We start from the raw sequence: 23,171 nt of genomic DNA on the forward strand, positions 1-23,171 counted from the left end.
TGGATAATTTTGAAGGGATATTTTAAGATATTGACACAGTGTTGAAATAGCGTATTTCAAAGTTTAAAAAAATAGAACATTATATATATTCATGAACTTTGACATATAAAAATGCATTCCTACCTCAGTGAGTGCCTGTCTGCTTGGCCAGGCTCACCACCAGATATTGTTATCTTTGTTAGTATTTTTGCCAGCAGCTCAAATTCAACCTTCTAAATCCTAACACGTCATCATCTACTAATCTTTTAGGTAAATGGATGGATAGATGGATGGATAGATAGTTTACATGCATTTATATCTTTATTCCTTAATTTAATAATTCTTTATAATGAGATTGCTATCTGCTAAGCAATGTGTGAGAGGTTGAAATGGCTCAAAATTATACTCACTTTTTTCAGTCTAAACCTGTTCCTCCTCCTTTATTTTCTCTCTTAGCAAATGGCTGTATCCACCCATTTACTTCACTTAAGAATTTACTGAGTAACTACAGCATACTAAGCACTGTGACAGGCATGGGAGATAAAATGGTGAATAAGGTGGGACCCTGCCTTCAGAGGCAATTGCAGTGTAAGTGTCTTAAATAAAACCCTTGGTGTGATGATGAATTTTTAACTTTCCTTTACCAACTCCACTGCACCTTCTCAGCCACACCACACAGAACCAGTCAGTCATCAAAACGTACCTCTTGTATGTCTCTTACATGTGAGTCCTTCTCTCGTCCACCCCCTCTGCCTCTGGGCCTCTGGTTCAGGCCCTCAGTATCTCTCTTCTGGTCTCTTTTGCTGGTCTCCTAACCAGCCTTCTTAATTCTTCTACTTCCATTTTCAAATAGGCAAATAATGATAGTGTTCCCTTTCCCCTTCTCAAAGTTCTTTTAGTTTCCATTATCCAAGGTAAAATCTGAACTCCTTATGGTGTAAAAGACCCTTCTTGATCTCATTCAGGCATATCGGTTCAGCTTAATTTTCTTCCATCCTGCCATTTCTCTTTTCCTCTTTATTCCTCAGTAGTACCGAACTTTTTGTTCATGGGATACACTACACAGGGTTGTTCTGCCCACCCTTTGAATATGTGTTCCTCCCTTTTAGTCCACTTTGTTTTCTTTCTTTTCATAGTTTTATCTATATGTATTAAGAGCTCTAAGGTTGTACATGTGCTTTGATCCAGTGATTCCATTTTGGAAAATATATTTTAAGGAAATACCATAAGAAAAAGGTAGTTAATATTGAAATATCCATATTAACATTTATATAGTGAAAAAACTGTTTAAAAAAGTAGATGGGGGAGATAGCTATATAAATGGTAAGGTATATGAACATAATTAAATACCAGATTGGCAAACATGGCAATATGAATGTTTAAATAATGCTAAACTGGAAAAATACATAACATTAAATGGTATGCACACATACTGTTTGTGTGTATGATTGAATGATAATCAGATGATGTGGTTAGATGTAGGTAGCTTAATGCTCACCATATTCGTTGCCCCCACTAATTGCTTAGTTAATAATAGAAATTTAGATTGATACTTTAATAATAAAAATGAGAGCAATTGTTAGGAGTTTGGAACGGTCTGCTCTTTGCTTTTAGAATTTCTGAAACAATGAAAACTGGCATGTGAGTGCTACGAACTAAAGTTTCAAAAACTTTGCTTCATTGATATTTAAAGAAATCTTTCCAAATACCCATATTTTTTCTATTTACAATGAAAAGGACACATATTAAGGTACTTTGTGGCTTTTACAAAATCCTACCCTTTCTTCTGTTCTGTTTATACTATTTTTTATTCATCACCCTTGTTTTTTGTTTCTTTTTGTTGTTTCCTACTATTTTTATACCTCCTCTGACTTTAACTGAGGGTTTGTATATGATTCCATTTTTTGTCTCTCTTAGTATATTAATTATACTTATTTTAAAAAACTTTTTCTAGTGGTTGACTTTCCATTTTTCGATTGGGTTGTTCTTTTGTTGTTGAGTTGTATGAGCTGTTTGTATATTTTGGGAATTAAGCCCTTGTCGGTCCCATCCTTCACAAATATTTTCTCCCATTCTGTAGGTTTTCTTTTCCTTTTGTTTATGGTTTCCTTTGCTGTGCAAAAGCTTGTAAGTTTGATTAGGTCCCATTTGTTTATTTTTGCTTTTATTTCTATTGCCTTGGGAGACTGACCTAAGAAAACATTGGTACAATTTATGTCAGGGAATGTTTTGTCTATGATCTCTTCTAGGAGTTTTATGGTGTCTCGTCTTGTATTTAAGTCTTTAAGCCATTTTGAGCTTATTTTTGTGCATGGCGTGAGGGTATGTTCTGACTTCTTTGATTTACATGCAGCTGTTCAACTCTCCCAGCACCACTTGCTGAAGAGACTGTCTTTTTCACGTTTTATTGTTTGGCCTCCTTTGTCGAACATTAATTGACCAGAGGTGTGTGGGTTTATTTCTGGGGGTCTCTATTCTGTTCCATTGATCTGTATGTCTGTTTTTGTGCCAGTACCACACTGTTTTGATTACTGAAGCTTTGTAGTATTATCTGAAGTCTGGGAGGGTTATGCCTCCTCAGGATTGCCTTGGCAATTCTGGGTCTTTTATGGTTCCTTATAAATTTTAGATTTATTTGTTCTAGTTTTGTGAAAAATGTCATGGGTAATTTGATAGGGATCACATTAAATCTGTAGATTGCTTTGGGTAGTATTGCCATTTTAACAGTACTGATTCTTCCAATCCAAGAGCATGGAATATCTTTCCATTTCTTTGAATCATCTTTAATTTCCTTTATTAATGTTTTGTAGTTCTCAGCATGTAAGTCTTTCACCTCCTTGGTGGGGTTTATTCCTAAATATTTTATTTATTTATTGATGCAATTTTAAAAGGTATTATTTTTTTACATTCCCTTTATGCTGTTCCATTGTTAGTGTAAACATGTGCAACCGATTTCTGTATGTTAATCTTGTATCCTGCTATGTTGCTGAATTCATTTATCAGTTCTAGTAGTTTTTTTGTGGAGTCTTTAGGGTTTTCTATATATAGTAGAAAACTATGTCATCTGCATATAGTGACAATTTTACCTCTTCCCTACCAATTTGAATACCTTTTATTTCTTTTTCTTGTGTGATTGCTGTGGCTAGGACTTCCAATACTATGTTGAAGAGAAGTGGTGAGAGTGGGCATCCTTCTTCCAGATTTTAGTGGGAAGGCTTTCAGCTTTTCACTGTTGAGTATTATATTGGCTGTGGGTTTGTCATAAATAGCTTTTATTATGTTGAGATATGTTCCCTCTATACCCATTTCGTAAGGGTTTTTATCATGAATGGATGTTGAATTTTGTCAAATGCTTTTTCTTCATCTATTAAGATGATCATGTGGTTTTTGTTGATGTGGTGTATCACATTGATGATTTGCATATGTTGAACCATCCTTGTGACCCTGGGATGAATCCAACTTGGTCATGGTGTATGACCTTTTTTATGTGTTGTTGGATTCAGTTTGCTAATATTTGTTGAGTTTTTGCATCTATATTCACCAAAGATATTGGCCTTTAATTTTCTTTTCTGGTAGTGTCTTTGTCTGGTTTTGGTATCAGGGTGATGGTGGCTTCATAGAATGTCTTTGGGAGTGTTCCTTCCTCTTCAGTCTTTTGGAAGAGTTTGAGAAGGATCGGTATAAGTTCTTCTTCGTACATTTGGTAGAATTTCCCAGTGAAGCATCTGGCCCTGGACTTTTGTTTGTAGGGAGTTTTTGTAGCAATTTTTTGTATGTTATTAACGCTGTTCCAGTTCTTTACATAAGGGGCTTTAGTTGAGGAATTCTGAAGAGAAGATAGGACTCCCAGAAGGAACTGACTTCTTTTTTTTTTTTTAATTTTATTTATTTATTTATTTATTTATTTATTTATTTATGGCTGTGTTGGGTCTTCGCTTCTGTGCGAGGGCCCCCTCCAGATGTGGCAAGTGGGGGCCACTCCTCATCGCGGTGCGCAGGCCTCTCTTGTTGCGGAGCACAGGCTCCAGACGCGCAGGCCCAGCAACTGTGGCTCACGGGCCCAGTCACTCCGCGGCATGTGGGATCCTCCCAGACCAGGGCTCGAACCCGCGTCCCCTGCACTGGCAGGCAGACTCTCAACCACTGCGCCACCAGGGAAGCCCTGACTTCTTTTGAAGGTAGAGAAAAGATGATTCTTATATCTCCAATGAACCGCAGTTGATTTTTTAAATAGTTCCAGTAGTGTCCACCATGGTAAAACTAATACTCCCACAGCTTTTGTGTAGGCATTATGAATAATGGGCTTTGTGAGTGGCTGGCATACAAGGCAAATGAACCATAAATTTTGTATATCCTACTATTCATCCACTTATTTGTTTTAACAACAACCAAATAATTAGCCCTTGCTACATGGAAGACACTGTTGTAGGCTTTAAGAATTCATTAGTGAGAAGGTACTGATGCCTCACAGAATTTATAGTCTTTTAGAGAAGATAGATAATTGAAGAAGTAATTACAACATGATGTGATTGGTGCTATAAGGGAAGTTTAGTAGGGACAGTTGTTGAGACTAGAAGATGGCTTATTATATATAGTTACTCTTGGATCAAATTGTTTGAACTAAATTGAGTCATCTTTGTTTCTTTTAGAGCAACAGTACAACTTCAGGTATGATTTAGAGGAGCCTCCACTGAATTTCCTTAATTATTCAATGTAAATTGAGAAATATTGTGATTTAGAATGTTTCTGGTGTAGTGTATAATTCACCTTAATAACCTAAGTAACATTAAGACTTTTAATTCATGATTTTATCTGATCAAAAGGTAGTCTTGGTTTTAAGGTAACATACTTTTTACCTGTAGCTTTAATTATGGTATGATTAAATAATGCTACTGTCTTGCCTTTTCTGTTTTCAGGGAAGGTATTCATGTAAATCAAGAATTGCTGCAGATATCTCCTTGTATTACAGAGCAGTTCATTGAGCTATTGTGTCAGTTCAGCCCAAACCAGGTTATAGAGACACTGCAAGTCCTTGAGTGCTACCGCCTAGAAGAAACTATTCAGGTAAGACCAGTAATGTAGAGAAGGCAAGAGTAAACTTTTCTTTATTGCTCACCATTTTACAGATGAGCACAGGGAGATTCATATATTAAATCAGTTGGCTAAGTTTATACCTAGTAAGTGCTAGCACCCGAAGTTGAACCCAGATAGTTTGACTCCATCGTGCATGCTCTCCATTGCTGTGTTATTGCCTCTCTGTTTATTCTAGTAAAGTCAGAAACAGCACATGTCCATCATTGTTATTCATCAAGTTTCACAGGCATTCTAGCCAACAGGATAAGCAGAGAAAAAGGAATACAGTAAAAATATTAAGAGGGAAAAACCAAGCTCTTACTTGCAGGCACTGATGGTTAGATAGTCCTGTTGTGCCATGTGACTTACTAGACTAGAAGGCAATTACACAGTCATTGCCTTGATTCTCTTTCCTTGTTTTCTCCTGTTTCCAAATGGAAATGAATGTGTGTGTGTGTGTGCATGTATGCACATATGTACATATGTATACATACACACATATTCTAATCTACCATAAGAGGCTAGTATGTTCCCTGTTTAAAATTTGTTTTTAAGCTACCTTTTTACTGTTGCTATCAATACTCATGAAACAGTAGCCTGTATTTTCTGCATCCATGTCCTAAACTGCCCACACAATTAAAATTTTTTAAATTATAAAATATTTCAAAATACATAGAAATGTGCAAAATGGGTACATATATTCCCACCAACCCAACTTTACAGATGTTAATGTTTTGCCATACTGGCTTCAGATCTTTGTTGTTTGTTTTAGAAATAAAGCATCCTATATCTGTCATGTCTCCCTTGAGGTTACTACTGACCTGAAGATGGGAAGTTTATCCTTCCCATCCATTTAAAAAATTTTTCCTGTATATGAATTTACCTATAAAACACAAGGTACAGTTCTGTATGTTTTTAAAATTTGTATTAATGGTATCATACAGTAATATCCTATTGCAAATTGCTTTTTTATTAATTTTTTATCTATCAGTTTTTAATACAAATAGCTCTAGTTCATTCATTTTAATGACCATATAATAGTCAATTGAATAACTGTGCCGCAGTTTATATATTTTCCTATTTACAGACATTCAGAGTGTTTCCAGTCTTTTGCCATTATAAACAATGCTACTTTGGACATCTTTGTACATACCTTCTTTGTGCCCATCTGAGATTTCTCTAAGTAGTATGCCTGGAAGTGGAATTCTTTAGACAATAGAGTAGCTGAATTCTATTCATATTGCCAAGTTGATTTCTTATTTGCTTCCAGTCTCATCATCAGTATTTGAAATTTGCTGTTTTTCCACATCCTTGCTGATTTCTAGTATTTTTAGACTTCTTAATTTTTGCCAGTGTGATGATTATCATTGCTTACTCATAACATTGCATATCTTTCCATATCTTTAATGACACTTTGGGTTTTCTTTTCTCTGAATTATCTATTCATATCATTTGCCCAGTTTCCTATTGAGGTATTGCCCTTCTGTTACTGATTTCTAGAAGTTCTTTCTAATTTCTGGATCTCTAGTTCTTTGCTGATTTTATATGTTGGAGATGCCTTCTTCCAGTCTATTATGGCATGTCTTTTAACTTGGTTTTTAGTGACTTCTATTTTAATTTATCAGTCTTTTCCTTTAATGTTAAAATTTTGTGTATGTGACTTTTATTTCCTTTCCTACTTTAATGGCATTAAGGATATCCTCTTATATGAGTTTTATAGTTTGGCTTTTTTCATTTAGGCTTTTAGTCCATCTGGAATTTATTTATGTAAACAGATCAAGAGAGGGATTTATATTTTTTTTCCATGTGGATGGCTAATGGTCCATGTGGCATTTTCTTGTCCTTTCTTCACTTATTTATAATGCCATACTGCTGTACACCAAACTCCCAAATATACATAGATCTTTTTGTGAATTCTGTTCTATTCTTTTGGTCATTTGTCTTTCCCTATACCCATGCCACATATTTTAATTAATACAGCTTTAAAATAAGGTTTATTATTTGGAAGAAGAGTCTTCCTTCCTCATTCTTTTTCTTTAAAATTCTCTGGCTACTCTTGGCCTCTTACTATTTTGCATCAAATTAGGAATCACATTGTCACATTCCTATAAAGATAACATATTCTTCTGGGATTTTGATGAAAAATACATTGAATTTATAGATTAATTCAGGGAGGATTGACATCTTATGGTATGGTCTTCACATTCAGGAACATGGTTGTCTTTTTGAAATGCCTTTTACCCACTTTGGTGAGGTTTTATAACTAAAGTTATAAAATATAATATTTTACATAAGGCTCTTGCACGTTTTCCTCAATTTGTTCTTAGATACTTTTTGTTAACATTGTGAAAGGAAATTTTTTTAAAATTTTTATTGGAATATAGTTGATTTCAATGTTGTGTTAGTTTCAGATGTACAGCAAAGTGGTTCAGTTATACATATACATGTATTCATTCTTTTTTAGATTCTTTTCTCATATAGGTTATTAATATCACAGAATATTGAGTAGAGTTCCCTGTGTCATACAATAGGCCCTTGTTGGTTATCTGTTTTATGTATAGTAGTGGGTATGTGTTAATCCCAAGCTCCTGATTTATCCCCCTGCACCCCCCCACGTTTCCCCTTTGGTAACCATAAGTTTGTTTTCGAAGTCTGTGAGTCTGTTTCTGTTTTGTAAATAAGTTCATTTGTATCATTTTTTAATTAGACTCCACATATGAGTGACATCGTATAATATTTGTCTTTCTCTGTCTGACTTACTTCACTTAGTATGATAATCTCTAGGTCCACCCATGTTTCTACAAATGGCAGTATTTCATTCTTTTTTATGGCTGAGTAATATTCCATTGTATATATGTATCACATCTTCTTTATCCATTCCTCTATCAATGGACATTTAGATTGCTTCCATGTCTTGGTTATTGTAAATAGCTCTGCAATGAACATTGGGGTGCATGTATCTTTTTAGATTATGGTTTTCTCAGGATATATGCCCAGGAGTGGGATTGCTGGATTATATGGTAGTTCTATTTTTGGTTCTTTAAGGAACTTCCATATTGTTCTCCATAGCAGTTGTACCAATTTACATTCTCACCAACAGTGTAGGAGGGTTCCCTTTTCTCCACACCTTCTCCAGCATTTATTGTTTGTAGACTTTTTGATGATGGCCATTCTAAGCTATGTGAGGTGATACCTCATTGTAGTTTTGATTTGCATTTCTCTAATAATTAGTGATGTTGAGCATCCTTTCATGAGCTTTTTTGGCCATCTGTGTGTCTTCTTTGGAGAAATCTCTGTTTAGATCTTCTGCCCATTTTTTGATTGGATTGTTTTTGCATGGGCTGTTTGTAGGTTTTGTAGATTAATCCTTTGTCAGTCACTTTGTTTGCAAATATTTTCTCTCATTCTGTGGGTTGCCTTTTTGTTTTGTTTATGGTTTCCTTTGCTGTGCAGAAGCTTTTAAGTTTAATTAGGTCCCATTTGTTTATTTTTGTTTTCATTTCCATCACTCTAGGAGACAGATCCAAAAAAATATTGCTATGATTTATGTCAAAGAGTGTTCTGCCTATGTTTTCCTCTAAGAGTTTTATAGTGTCTGGTCTTACATTTAGGTCTTTGATCCACTTTAAGTTTATTTTTGTGTATGCTGTTAGAGAATGTTCTAATTTCATTCTTTTACATGTAGCTGTCCAGTTTTCCCAGCATCACTTCCTGAAGAGACTGTCTTTTGTCCATTGTATAGTGTAGCCTCCTTTGTTGTAGATTAATTGACCATATGTGCATGGGTTTATTTCTGGGCTTTCTATCCTGTTCCATGGATCTACCATACTGTTTTGATTTCTGTAGTTTTGTACTATAGTCTGAAGTCAGGGACTCTGATTCCTCCAGCTTCGTTTTTCTTTCTCAGTATTGCTTTGGCTCTTTGGGGTCTTTTGTGTTTCCATATAAATTTTATAATTTTTTGTTCTAGTTCTGTGAAAAATGCCGTTGGTAATTTGAAAGGGATTGCATTAAATCTGTAGATTGCCTTGGGTAGTAGAGTCATTTTGACAATATTGATTCTTTCAATCCAAGAACATGATATATCTTTCCAACTGTTTGTGTCATCTTCAATTTCTTTCAACAGCATCTTATAGTTTTCAGAGTATAGGTCTTTTGACTCCTTAGGTAGGTTTATTCCTAATTATTTTATTCTTTTTGATGTGATAGTAAATGGCATTCTTTCCTTAATTTCTCTTTCTGATCTTTCATTGTTATGTATAAGAATGCAAAAGATTTCCGTGTATTAATTTTGTATCCTGCAACTTTACCAAATTCATTGATGTGTTCCAATAGTTTTCTGGTAGCATCTTTAGGATTTTCTATGGATAGTATCATTTCATCTGCAAACAGTGATGGTCTTATTTCTTCTTTTCCAATTTGGATTCTTTTTATTTCTTTTTTCTTCTCTGATTGCTGTGGCTAGGACTTCCAAAACTTGTTGAATAAAAGTGTTGACAGTGGTTATCCTTGCCTTTTTCCTGCTCTTAGAGGGAACGCTTTCAGCTTTTCACCACTGAGAGTGATGTTAGCTGTGGGGTTTTCATATATGGCCTTTATTATGTTGAGGTAAGTTCCCTCTATGCCCACTTTCTAGAGAGTTTTTTTTATCGTAAATGGGCGTTGAATTTTGTCAAAAGTTTTTTCTGCACCTATTGAGATGATCATATGGTTATTTATTTATTTATTTTTAGCTATGTTGGGTCTTCGTTGCTGCACTGTGGGCTTTCTCTAGTTGTGGTGAGTGAGGGCTACTCTTCGTTGCGGTGCGCTAGCTTCTCATTGTGGTGGCTTCTCTTATTGTGGAGCACGCTAGGTACATGGGCTTCAGTAGTTGTGGCTTGTGGGCTCAGGCTCAGTAGTTGTGGCACATGGGCTTAGCTGCTCCACGGCATGTGGGATCTTCCCGGACCAGGGCTCGAACCCATGTCCTCTGCCTTGGCAGGCGGATTCTTAACCACTGCACCACTAGGGAAGTCCCGATCATATGGTTTTTATTCTTCAGTTTGTTAATGTGGTGTATCACATTGATTAATTTGTGGATACTGAAGAATCCTTGCATCCCTGGGATAAATCCCACTTGATCATAGTGTATGATCCTTTTAATGTATTGTTGGATTCAATTTGCTAGTATTTTCTTGAGTATTTTTGCATCTATGTTCATCAGTGGTATTGGCCTGTAATTTTCTTTTTTTGTGGTATTTTTGTCTGGTTTTGGTATCAGGGTGACAGGGGCCTCATAGAATGAGCTTGGGAGTGTTCCTTCCTCTGCGATATTTTGGAAGAGTTTCAGAAGGCTAGGTGTTAATTCTTCTCTAAATGTTTGATGCAATTCACCTGTGAAGCCATTGGGACCTGGACTTCAGTTTGTTGGAAGTTTTTTAATCACTGTTTCAATTTCAGCACTTGTGATTTGTCTGTTCATATTATCTATTTCTTCCTGTTTCAGTCTTGGATGGTTGTATCTTCCTAAGAATTTGTCCATTTCTTCTGGGATATACATTTTATTGGCATATAGTTGTTTGTAATAGTCTCTTATGGTTCTTTGTATTTCACCGGTGTCAGTTTTAGCTTATTTTTCATTATGTTGTTAACTCCTTCTTGTGTATTTTAAATTTCAGTTATTGTATTCTTCAGCTTTGATAATTCTCTTTTATATTTTCTATTTCTTTCTTGCAGTTATCACTGTGTTCCTCTATTATTTTCCCATGTTCAGTTAGCATTTTATTACTAATGCTTTGAACTTTTTTCAAGTAAATTATTTATCACTTTTTTTATTTGTTTCCCATCCCCTTAATGAATTTACCTTTTTCTTTCATCTGAAACATATTCCTCTCTTTTTATATCTTGTTTGACATTCTCTGTTTTTCTGTGTGAGATTATGTGAAACAGTTCCATATCCCAGTCTTGAAGGCATGTCCATATGTGGGAGCATCCCTATGAAGTCTGCTTGTCCCCAGTGGCACTGGTGGAAGAGCTAATTTTAAAGTGAGCATAGGCTGCATCTTTCTCTGTTATGTGTTACAAGGCAGTGTATTGCTGGCATGTAGGGCTAGAGTCACTGCCCTATTAGGGGTGGTGCCAAGGCCTAAGGGTCTGGAGCAGGATCTTTGAGAGAGTTGGGCTTCTTCCCAGTGTTATGGTGGTGTTTGCCACGGTTGGGGATATGGCTGGGACCTAAGGGCTTGGGGCTGCACTTCTAAACTTGTTCCACTTCTTCCCTGGTATGCACACATTGGGTAGAGGCAGGGTCAGGGCCAGAGCAGTAGGAACCACACTAGTAAGCTGGTTCCACTTCTACCTTTGTGCAGTTGTACCAGCAGTGGCAGTCTCCACCCTAGCTGGAGGCAGGACGAGGGCCTGAGTTGATTCCACTCCTTCCCTAGTGCTTGCACATATTTGTGTGCAGACAGTGACAGTCTCTGATGTGGCTGGAGGAAGGGTTATAGTCCAAGCAGCCTCTGCTCCCTCCCAAGTACAGGCATGCATGGTAGTACCTGCAGTGGCTCTCTCTGCTCTGGCTAGATGTAGGGCCATGGTGTGAGGTGGCTCTACTGCCTCCATGTTTACTCAGGCTCATTAGAAATGAAATTTCTGAAAGGAAATTTTTTGAAATGACTTTTTTTAATTGGTTACTGCTGGTGTATGTTATTAATTTTTGTTCATTGTTTTATATCTAGCAACCAGGCTGAATTATTTTTTCGTTCAAATATTTTCTAGATTTTTTTTATGACAATAATTTTTTCTGAGAATAATGGTAGCTTTTTTTCTTTCTTTCCAATCTTATACTTTTTTCATTCCCTCATCAGATATCTATGGGCTCTGGGATATTATTGAACAGAGGCAGTGATAGTATGCATTCTCTCCTTGTTCCTGATTTAAAGGGGGATGTGTCTAACATTTTATGTTAAATATGGTGTTTATTGTAGGATTTTGATAGATAATTTTTATTAAATTAAAAAAGTGCCATTACCAGTTTGAGTTAGAGTGTTTTGTATTGTTTTTATTTTTGTGAAAAATGGGTGCTGCATTTTACTAAATACTTTTTCTGCATTTATTGAGATGATCACATGTTTTCCTCCTTTGATCTGTTAACCTATAATATGTTATTTGTGCCTCTCTTTTTTCTTACTCCTAAGAAAGTTTTATTCTATGTTATTAGTCTTTTCAAAGACTAATTTAGGATTTTCTTTTAAACCTCGCTATTGTTTCTCTGTTGTTTCCTTCCATGACATTCTTTTCTGTACTTATTTTCTTTCTTTTACCTTAGCTTAACTGGCATTTCTTTTTTACTTATTAGAAACTCTTAGTTTATTAATTTTTATTAAGATCCCACAAGCTAATGTATAGAGTTTTCATTGTCATTTTGTTCTAAATATTTTGGAATAATTACACTTATCAATTTCTGGTGTATATTATTACTGTTTATGTATACATGTTACCTTTTGTGCAATGGATATACCTGATTCAGGTGCATAACAACTTTTAAAATAAATAAGTGAAAAAAAAAATGAGTGACCTTGGTTCAGTCAGAGTCCCAAATGGGCCACTCTAAGACTAGAAAGTCAAATATTTGCATGTTATACTGTAAAGTAGCATACTACTAGGGTATGAATTCATTATTTATTATCATGGGGGTTTTTTTCATCCTTAATAGGATCTTCTGACTCCACAAACAAGATTTTTGAACAAAAAAGCTTTATCTTTTCTTCTTTCCTAGATTACCCAGAAGTATCAACTTCATGAAGTCACTGCTTATCTATTAGAAAAGAAAGGAGATATTCATGGTGCCTTCTTAATAATGCTAAAGGTAACATTTTACTGTATTTGCTTTGTCATGTTTCTGTCTAGCCCTATACCCATTTATCAATCCATCTTTTTTTCATGAGATAAAATTGACATACAACATTGTGTAAGTTTTTGCCAATCCATCTTAATTTCTTATGTTTCAAAGTAAGCTGCAGACAACAGTACATTTTTTTTGTACATTTTATTTCTAAATATTTTTATCTTGCATGTCATGATACACCAGTATCCCACATGATACTAATCCCAAGGCTTAGTAGTTGTGGCTTGCGGACTCTAGAGCACAGGCTCAGTAGTTGTGGCGCACGGGCTTAGTTGCTCCATGGCATTTGGGATCCTCCCGGACTAGGGCTTAAACCCATGTCCCCTGCATTGGCAGGCGGATTCTTAACCACTGCGCCACCAGGGAAGCCCTGTGTTTTCTATATACACAAAAATTCTCTTCTGAATGGCAGAGATCATTCTTAATAACCTTGTTGTTTCTTGGGGTTTACCTTTAAAATATGATAATTCAGGTATTGGTGGATTAGAAATAAAAAGTGTTCCTTTTACCTCCTAGAGACTACAAAGCAAACTTCAGGAGATAACACATCAAGATGAAAGTAAGTTCTCGAGTGTAATTTACAATTTCTTTTTCCATGGGCCCCATGTTTTAAAAGATATTAAGTGATAAACTGTATTTATTAAGTAATAATCACATTGATCTGCATGTTACTGTTTATTTGACGTTGATCTCAATTTTGGCTTGTTTTCAAGGGCTCATAATAGGAAGTAATATAAACCACTGTGGTTTTGCAATGCTAATTGTCAGTAGAGGTCATTGGACAGAAAATTAGGTACTCTTCACTGGTATTGATTAATTTTTTAGTTATATTCCTGTACTTATGTTTTGGTTATTATAAATGAGGTACATAACTAACATCTTAAAAATTACTATAATGTGCTGAACAACAGCAAAGCAGATCTTCTAATCAGTAAGTAATAATTAGTGTTTCTGTATTGAATTTATATAATTTTAGCAGAAAGCAGTAAAACTTGAAACAGTTTAAAATCTTGAATGGCTTTGTCACAGATAGGTATGTAATTCCTATTATATTCCTTGATACTAAAAAACAGTTATTTATTTTGTAAAAGTGTGGTAAAATAAACATAACATAAAATTCACCATTTTAACCATTTTTAAGTTTACAGTTCATTGGCAATAAGTACATTCACATCATTGTGCAATAATCACCACCATCCATCTCCAGAACCTTTTCAGCATCCCAAACTGAAACTCTGTACCCATTAGACAATTACTCCTAATTCCCTCCTCCCCACTCAGCCCCTGGTAAACACCATTCTATTTTCTGACTTGATGAATTTGAATTTGATTACTCTATGTATCTCATAAGTGGAATCAAACAGTAATTGTCCTTTTGTGTCTAGCTTATTACACTTAGCATAAAGTCTTCAAGATTTATCCATGTTGTAGCACATGCAGAATTTCATTCGTTTCTAAGACTGAATAATATTCTGTTTTATGTATATACTACATTTTGTTTTTCCATTCATTTATCAGTGGGCACTTGGTTGCTTCCACCTTTTGACTATTGTGAATAATGCTGCTATGAACATGGGTGTAGAAATATCTTTTTGAGTCCCTGCTTTCAGTTCTTCTCGGTGTACACCCAGAAGTGGGATTACTGAGTTAAATGGTAATTCTATTTTTAATTTTTTGAGGAACCACCATACCGTTTTCCGTAATGGCAATATCATTTTACATTCTCACCAGCAATGCACAAGGCTTCCAAATTCTCCACATCTTCACTAACACTTTTATTTTCTGTTTTCTTGGTAGTAGCCATCCTAATGAGTGTGAGGTAGCATCTCATTGTGGTTTTGATTTGCATTTCCCTAATAATTGGTGATGTTGAACATCTTTTCTTAGACTTATTGGCCATTTCTATATCTTCTTTGGAGAAATGTCTTTTCATGCCCTTTGTCCACTTTTGAATTGGATTATTTGTTTTCCTATTACTTGACATTTTCAAAATATCCCTCCCAAAGTTCAGAGGAACACTTGATAGGTGATTTTTAGATTGTTTTACCTTTTTAACCCACTAACACATTTCTTGGACCCCTTAGCCCACACATTCCCCTAAACACCTTTACCCTAATTCTCCATAGATTATTTGTTTCTGGAACTTCCATAGCAGTTGGTTGACTTTCTATGTTTAGTCCAACTAAACATTTAATTATTGTTTTTGTGCTTTAGTATATGTTCAGTCAATTTGACTGTTAGATTTGTTGCATTAATGGCATTTTTCAATTTACTGTTATGAGAATAATTTTTATAGACATTACATGAAGGATTGTGGGAAAAGTAAAAAGAATGTTTCCCCCAAATCACTACAGTAATTTGCAGGTGATATGTGTAGGGAAGCCAATTCCTTGAATTCCGATGAAGGTAAATGTCTCAGTAATAGTCTCATAACTGCCATTTACTGTCAGATTCAATTTTGACAGTGTGCTTAGGAGTTTTGAAGGATTTGGTACTTGCACAGCACTGGGCTAGTTTCTGTGGGTGATACACGGATGGCTAAAACACAGTCCTCACCCAAAGAGCTACAGTCTCTTGAAGGAGACAGATATGTAAGTAAAAACCTCTAGTGCGGGGCTTCCCTGGTGGCGCAGTGGTTGAGAATCTGCCTGCCAATGCAGGGGACACGGGTTCGAGCCCTGGTCTGGGAGGATCCCACATGCCGCGGAGCGGCTGGGCCCATGAGCCACAACTACTGAGCCTGCGCGTCTGGAGCCTGTGCCCCGCAGCAGGAGAGGCCGCGGCGGTGAGAAGCCAGCGCACCGTGATGAAGAGTGGCCCCCGCTTGCCACAACTAGAGAAAGCCCTAGCATAGAAACGAAGACCCAACACAGCCCCCAAAATTAAATTAATTAATTAATTAATTTAAAAAAAAAAAAAAAACCTCTAGTACATGTAGAATCAAATACTATAAAAGAGGTACAGTGAGAGTGGCAAAGGGTTGTGGAAAATTGGGGAACTACCTGTAACTGAGTTTCTTTTGTGGAAGATGTGACCTTTGAAGTAATCATGATTGGAATGATGAATAGGAATTTGATAGACAAAAGCAAGGAAAGGGTCTTCTGGGCTGAGGAGAACATGAGCATGGAAGTGCCTGGCTAGTTACCTTGGGGAGGAGGAAATAATCTGGTGATATAAGAGCACCGAGGGTGGGAAGATGCACCAGGATGTTTACTGTGTTTACTTAGGATCAGAGGTTTATTGACATTCTCTTTGTAAAAATTAGAAGTCTTTGATAGTTTTTGTGCGTGAGACTCATATGTTTGGACTTGTGCTTAAGGGAACTGTAGTGACAGTATAAAAGGGAATGAGGAAGGCACGATTTGGAAGTCAAAAGTTAATTTAGAGGCTGCTGCAGTAGTGCAAACAGGGTGATGAAGGGCTCCACTCGGGTAAAGTAGTGGGTATATGAGAGTGTGGAAGTAGAATTAACAAAATTAACAATTTATTTGAATGTACAGGTGAAAGCATCAAAGATGGTGAAGATTTATAAACTGGTTGACTTAAAGGTCATGGTTCTATTAACTTAGTTTGGAAATGTAGGGGAAGGAGCAGATTTGAAGTAAGAAAAATGGGTTGGGTTTTGCACATATAAAGTTCAAAGTGACTGCAGGATGTCCATGTAGAGATAGATGTCCTAGAGCCTGGTGAAAATTCAACGTGCAGATTATGAAAGGAATAAGGGCTGGAGGTGTATATTTGAAAGTTATTAGCAAGGACATAGGAATTAAAACCAGAAGAGTGGCTGAAATTATTGAAAAAAAATGAAAAGAAAAGGGCCTGAGATAGTATCTTGGAGAAATACATACATTTAAGAAATAGAGGAAGAAATGGTAGAGCAAGAAAGATAAAAGATAATCTTTCTATTAACTAATCCACAGACAAATGGTTGGGGATTTTCCATAGCTAAAGCATATTAAAATGCTAAGTATGATGTGCTTTCTATGTCCTAGGAATGTCAGACATTTATATGGAAAACTGTTGCAAAGAACTACCTGCTTTTTATCTACTGAAGTTTGGTATCAGGTCTTTATACATGATTATATCATAGAAAACTAAAAGTATGCAGAGAAAAAATTGTTTAATTTTTTACAGAAGCTTTGAGATTATCAGTAATATATCCTTGAGTGATGTTAACAGTTTTTCTGAATCTAGATACCAAAGAGGATCCCTCACTGAAGAATGTTGAAGAGACCATGGTGGAGACAATTGCCCTTTGCCAGAGAAATTCACATAATTTGAACCAGCAGCAGAGAGAGGTAGGAGAGTGACTACAGAGGCTTTTAAAAATCTGTTCTGGTCTGAAACTAGGAATTAATTCTATTTCCACTGCCCTCTCAGCTACCTGAGTTCAGTGCTCCCAGGAGTATAAGACTCCTAAAGTTATTATGAGGAGTGCCTGTCTGCTTTGTTCTCATAAAAGGCTTTATATTCTTAGATTTGGCTGTGCTGCAAAATTTAGGTGTGTGAATACTAGATGTCCTTGTTCTCTCTGGACTGAGTTTTTGTGTATTCCGTGTAGTGGTACTGTGGATGTGTCGTCCATTTATCATCTGTACCATTCCCCGTGGATAAGGTGAGCGTGAAGCACTGGAGGAAAAGCCTCAAGGGGTACAGAGAAAGCTGAAAAAGGTCAAGAAGGCTACGGTATAGTAGTTCTCAACCTTGGCCGCACATAAGAGTCACATGGGGAGCTTTGAAAAATCCCAGACTGTACCTGAGATCAATTAAATTAAAGTCTTTGGGGCTGGGCCACAGTCATCAGTATGTTTTAAGGCTTCCCACGTGATTCCACTGTGCAGCCAAGGTTGGAACCACGTCTGTAACAGATTCCAGACTGCAAAAAGGGAGAACGCAGAGCTGAAGGAGATATAGTAGAGCACGTGGGGCGGGTGGGAGTTACAGCAGTGAAGCAGAAACCAAGGGGGCGAGATGCGACTTGACAGCTAAATTGTGCAGTAGTTTTAAGAAGTAAAGTTAGCAGTGTGATATGTATGGCATAACTGCGCCTGCCCCTCCAGGCTCTGGCCTCTGACTTAACACCACCTGGCCTCCTTCCACTGCCTGGGCTTCTGAAATGGGAAACAGGGTAAATTTTTCATATATAGTTTGCCATACATGTTCCAATGAAAATGATAAACTTGGTATGTTTCTGTTCTTATGAGGTGGGTAAATTTCTCCTTTATGTTTTTGTCAAGGGTTTTTTTAAGGTCATAAATTTTGAATACGCTTTAGAATATAAATTGTATATAACAAACACATTTATATAATAGATGTGGTTTTTTTATTTAAAAAACTTTTTTGAGTGAAATGATACATACCCATTATTTTTTAAAATCCCGCAATACAGAAAGTTACACAGAGGGATGTTTAAAAAAATTACCCTGTATCCATCTTATCAGCCAGAAATAACTGTCATTATCATTTGGTGAATATCACTCTAGATATTTTTTATCTACCTAGGTTAACATAATTTTAGAAAAATTGAATCAAATAATGCTTGCTTTAAAAATATAGTATTTAATCTCATTTAGGAAGCTTATGTAAAACTGAGGAAATTCTGAAATTCAAATAAATAGTTCTTCAGTACACTGTCTCTTAATAAATCTCCCTGAAGTTGAAAAAATCTAAATAACTGTAATAGATTAGAAGTATCGTTTATAATTACATTCGGTTTTTATAATATCTCTGATGTCCAACCAGTAAGGAAGTTTACGTGAACTCATACACACTTGCTCCAGCCTCCCTTCTCCATCCCTCTGAATTTTAGTTAGTTATGTTATTTTACCTCATTAAGGTTAACAATACATTCTTTTCTGTATCCACAATTCCCATAGTTGTTCAGTCTTTATTTAAATGTATTATGGGCTTTACAACATTCCTTTTGCCCTGATCTTTCCATTCCTAAGTTTTAGTTTTCATTTATCTTTTGGCTAACTGTCTGCATTTGGACATGGTTATATTTTGATAGAAAAACACAAAAGGGTAAAACTATTAAAGCTATGTTTATACATAAATATACATAAATATTTTTCAACCCTTCTGTCTCCTCCCTAACATCTATTTTATATTCTTCCTTCTTCTCATGGAAAATTTAAGGAAAAATGACAATTATGTTTTATAAATAGAGCCATTTAGGCTCACATAAGCTGAAATATGTCCAGATTCACATATATTAATGGTAGAATTAGATATAAAATTCGTGCCTCCAGAACTCTAGGGATTATTCTGACTATATTTGAACTCTTATCTCTTAATCAGAGACAGGACTAAGGCTTCCTTTGATGTGGTGAAAGGGTAATTTATTCTGTATTTTTTTGTCAAAAAATATATCTGAGTTGGAATCTGTCTCTTCCTCTCTTAGACACACACACGTGCCTCTCACACCACTCTGTATTCCCCTCCACCCTCCAACAACTGGTTTTTGCTTCTTTTCTGAACAACGTTCATAGCAATAATAAAAACATTGCATGTTAGTTTTTATGTAAATACTATTTTTGTGAAAATGCTGAACTGATTTTATGTAATACCAAACATTAATTTTGGGGGATTTTCATGGTTGTTTCCCTTGTTCCTCTTTGCTTTGTTTTTGGTTTGGAGAGAGTGAGAACAAGAGCTATTGCCACCAACCCTAATCTAACTAGAAAATTTGAAGTATCCAAAAGCCTGATAATGAATTGTCTGTAATATCTCTTTCCAAAAGTTTCTTCAGAAGATTTAATGTCATGGAGTATTTCCTTAAAGTTAGACTGCAGGAAGTCGGGTTGTCAGTCCTTTCCCAGGTAGAATCTATACCTGTCCTACTTTGTATGTCCATCTACCCCAGTGTCCAGTGATTACATATAATAAAGAATATGGCTTTGTTATGCACATAATTCCCTGAAAAAGAAAGCTGTTGATTATGTAACATGAGAAAGTAATTCACGTTCAGCTGTGTTGCTCTCAGGGGTTAGAATTGTCATTATCATGGATTGTTATTTTAGCCTGTGGGTTTTTAGAGTTTATCCAAGTTAACATTTTAAGAACCAGCATTAAAGAGCAAGAGAGACAAAATATTTAAAAGGTGTCTACCATGTATTTCAGGTTAATGTGGAGATTTAATTGAAGAAGAACAATGCCTCTATTTAGGGTATGAACACTTCCCATGGCTGTTATCTCTGCAGCCATGCTTCCCCCAGTCTGCTATTTATAAACCAAGAATAAAGTAACCTTTAAAAAAGGTAATTCTTCTAAAATTTCTGGATTAAATAAGAAAAATTTTAAATCAAATTTCTAAATATAATAAATATAAAAACCAAAAGGTAAAAATGAGGTATACCATATACAGTTAAATTAAAAGACTATAAAAATACATGGAAATAAATGATGTGGTTGTAAAAACAAACTGAAACAGGCAACGAAAACACAAGCTAAGTAAAGCCATCCAAGAATAAAATACAAGATTAAAAATTCATGAGTACTAGATAAAATAAATTAAAATTTCAATAAAATAAAGAATTGCCAGTATACAACATAGTTAAAACCAGTATCTTAAGAACTTGAAGAAATACTGTTAAAAAAAAAAAGTACATAAAATCCTGGCCTTAGAAAACCTCAAATGGGGGCAGATAAGGGCTTCCTTGTAGAGCTCTTCGGTGGAAGGTCACCCCGTGGGAAAGTCACCGGACCATTAGCCTGTCCCCTTAACCATGCTTGTCCTGCTCTGTCAATACTGACTTTTTTTTCATGCCTCTTGGATGTTTGCAGGAATAGGTTTCTCCCAAGATACTGGGTGAAATAAGGCCTTTGTAAATCATTACCCAACAGGAAAATATGCTTGAAATTTTAAAATGTATTAGTTTGATTTTTGATGATGAAGATTTTTCCTAAGGCTTAGGAAGAACACATATGATGCACATATGGCAGTGTATAATCATTGGCAAATTACTCAACTTCTCTAAGCTTCAGCATCTTATCTCCAGTAAAGATAACGCTTACTGTATAAGGTTATCATGAGATTGAAACGACAAAATGTACGTAAAGCATTTAATACAGTGCCCTACGTAATAGGAATAAATAAATGTTAGATCTGTTCATTTATGTCATGATGTGGTTGGAAATGTTAATTGAAATAATGTTAACTTCCACTTCTTAGTCTGTGATGACTGAAGAAATAACAAAATAATGCTTGATATAGGAGAAAACTTTGGAGAACTGTATTTGTTTATCTTGCTTGATCTAGCTGATGAGAAATGGGGGGAGGGTAGTTGTGGGAGAGTTCTTTATTCCCTTCTGCAGTACATACGGCTGTTTAGACTGTGTCAGTGAAACATTTAAGAACGTAGCCTGAGGCTCTGCTCTGGCTCCTTTGAACCTACCCTTTTCTGAGACACAGAAGATTTGCAGTTCCAAGGTCTAGACTTACTTAACTTCAGCTTCCTTATTTTCCCAAGGCGCATGGTAAAGATATCTGTTCTGGCTGTGGTCTTTGCTTTTTTACTGTCTTTTCTCTTCCCAGTCAAGTGTCCCATCTTTTCTTTTTCTAACTTTTACCAACAAATGTATGTGAGACGTACATTTCAACCTGTGAAACACTAAGCTGATGTTAGTTGTTCTTGAAAACAACAGAGTACTTTTGTTTTCCTCTGTTTTCCTCTGCCATTATAGGCACTCTGGTTTCCATTACTGGAGGCAATGATAGCACCTCAGAAGCTGTCTAGTTCAGCTGCGCCTCATCTGCACTCTGAAGGTAAGGTCATAGCGTCCACGTACACTGTCCCCCAGTTTCTATCTGCTGACGATTGTCATTTTGATACCTTCTCCCAGCATCGTATTTTTATTATTTTCCTTAACGAAATCATACCGTAGTGTCGATCTCATTTTTTCAGGTTCACTGCTTTCTGTGGCACCAGTTATATCATTTGTCTTGGATAATAGCAGCTTTACAGCTCACCAGCAGTTAACTTTAAAATATCAAACTGGCCTCGGTTAGCCAAGTTTCTAGGAAGTTGTATTCCTATGACTTACAGGAAAAACAAAAAACTCTTATTTTAAACTAACCTCAATATTGACATTTTATCATAACAGCTCTGAAATCTTTGACCATGCAAGTTCTAAACAACATGGCAGCATTTATTGCCCTTCCATCAATCTTGCAAAGAATCTTACAGGTGAGTTGAAAGGGGGAAAATTCAGCGTTGATCAATTTTAACTAATATTTCAGCTATGCATAAATAATAGCAACTTGGGCTAACGTGTAAGTGGATCTCAAGCATAATGCAGCTGATTTTTGGCATTAACGAAATATCTAACTTACAACTCTCATCCTTGAATCTTTCCTAGCACTCCAGTGATGTGGGTTTGCCTGGCACACACTTGCAACCTTCAGTTAGGGGGTGCAGGCTTCAGTTCACTGTGACCTTTGGATTCAGATACACAAGCTTCCTTTTGGTGTGCTAACTGGGAGAGAATTACCATTGTTTCCAGCTGATTATACTTTTTAGATCAAAAAGAGAAACGTAAAAATTATGTTAATATAGACATTTCTTAATCTTGTTACTTAGGGTTTCTAACTCATCCTAAAACTTTCTGTCCAAAGCTCATCTCCTACTATAGATTCTAGCTGGCTTTGTGTCCAAAGCCTTTGTAGGAAACATCATTCCAGCCTGTTTTCTTCAGCAAAAAGGCCTGAACCTTTCCAACTTCATCAAAAGGAGAACACTAAAAATATGCTAAGATATATTTTTAGAAAAATCTGTGAACGTTCTTGGGTAAACAGCAGGAATTATCCTTAGAATCCATTTTGTCTTCCCTTACTTTATGCAGGATAGAGATACACCAAAAAGAAAAAAAAAAATGTCAAACAGTAATATGATGCCATTGATCTTCATAATTTTCAAATGATTTTTATCCAGTCAAGAATGTCCCTCTCAGCTCTCTTTTAAGACTCTCCAAGCTCTCCTTCCAATCTGGTATGAAGCAGCTGGACCTTTGCTGATAAAGACTACTGCGTCCAGCAGTCTCTCACCACATTGTACGTTATCCTTTAGAATGTATCTTCACACATATCATTTCATTGATCCTTATCATGAATTGAATAATAATTTAGTACAGACTACTTTTCTTATATCTATTCTAAAATATATTAGTCATAAGGTTTTTAATCATATATAAAGTAATATCTCCATAAGACAGGAATACTTTAATTTACCAG

General features: G+C 35.8%; 1 protein-coding gene across 7 annotated transcripts in view; it reads left to right on the forward strand.

Annotated features, from left to right (window-relative positions):
• Positions 1-23,171, forward strand: part of VPS8 (VPS8 subunit of CORVET complex) — a 280,256-nt gene that overhangs the window by 159,412 nt on the left and 97,673 nt on the right. For 6 of the 7 annotated variants that reach the window (XM_057545206.1, XM_057545205.1, XM_057545207.1 and 3 more), the window contains exons 36-41: positions 4,896-5,043; positions 12,812-12,901; positions 13,457-13,499; positions 17,120-17,238; positions 21,626-21,707; positions 22,046-22,128. In XM_057545206.1, coding sequence (XP_057401189.1) covers positions 4,896-5,043; positions 12,812-12,901; positions 13,457-13,499; positions 17,120-17,238; positions 21,626-21,707; positions 22,046-22,128 — 565 coding nt within the window. The remainder of the gene's footprint in view (positions 1-4,895; positions 5,044-12,811; positions 12,902-13,456; positions 13,500-17,119; positions 17,239-21,625; positions 21,708-22,045; positions 22,129-23,171) is intronic. The other variant, XM_057545208.1, reaches the window with a different exon arrangement.

Source organism: Balaenoptera acutorostrata, chromosome 4 (assembly GCF_949987535.1).
Source record: "Balaenoptera acutorostrata chromosome 4, mBalAcu1.1, whole genome shotgun sequence".
NCBI classification, from domain to species: Eukaryota; Metazoa; Chordata; class Mammalia; order Artiodactyla; family Balaenopteridae; genus Balaenoptera; species Balaenoptera acutorostrata.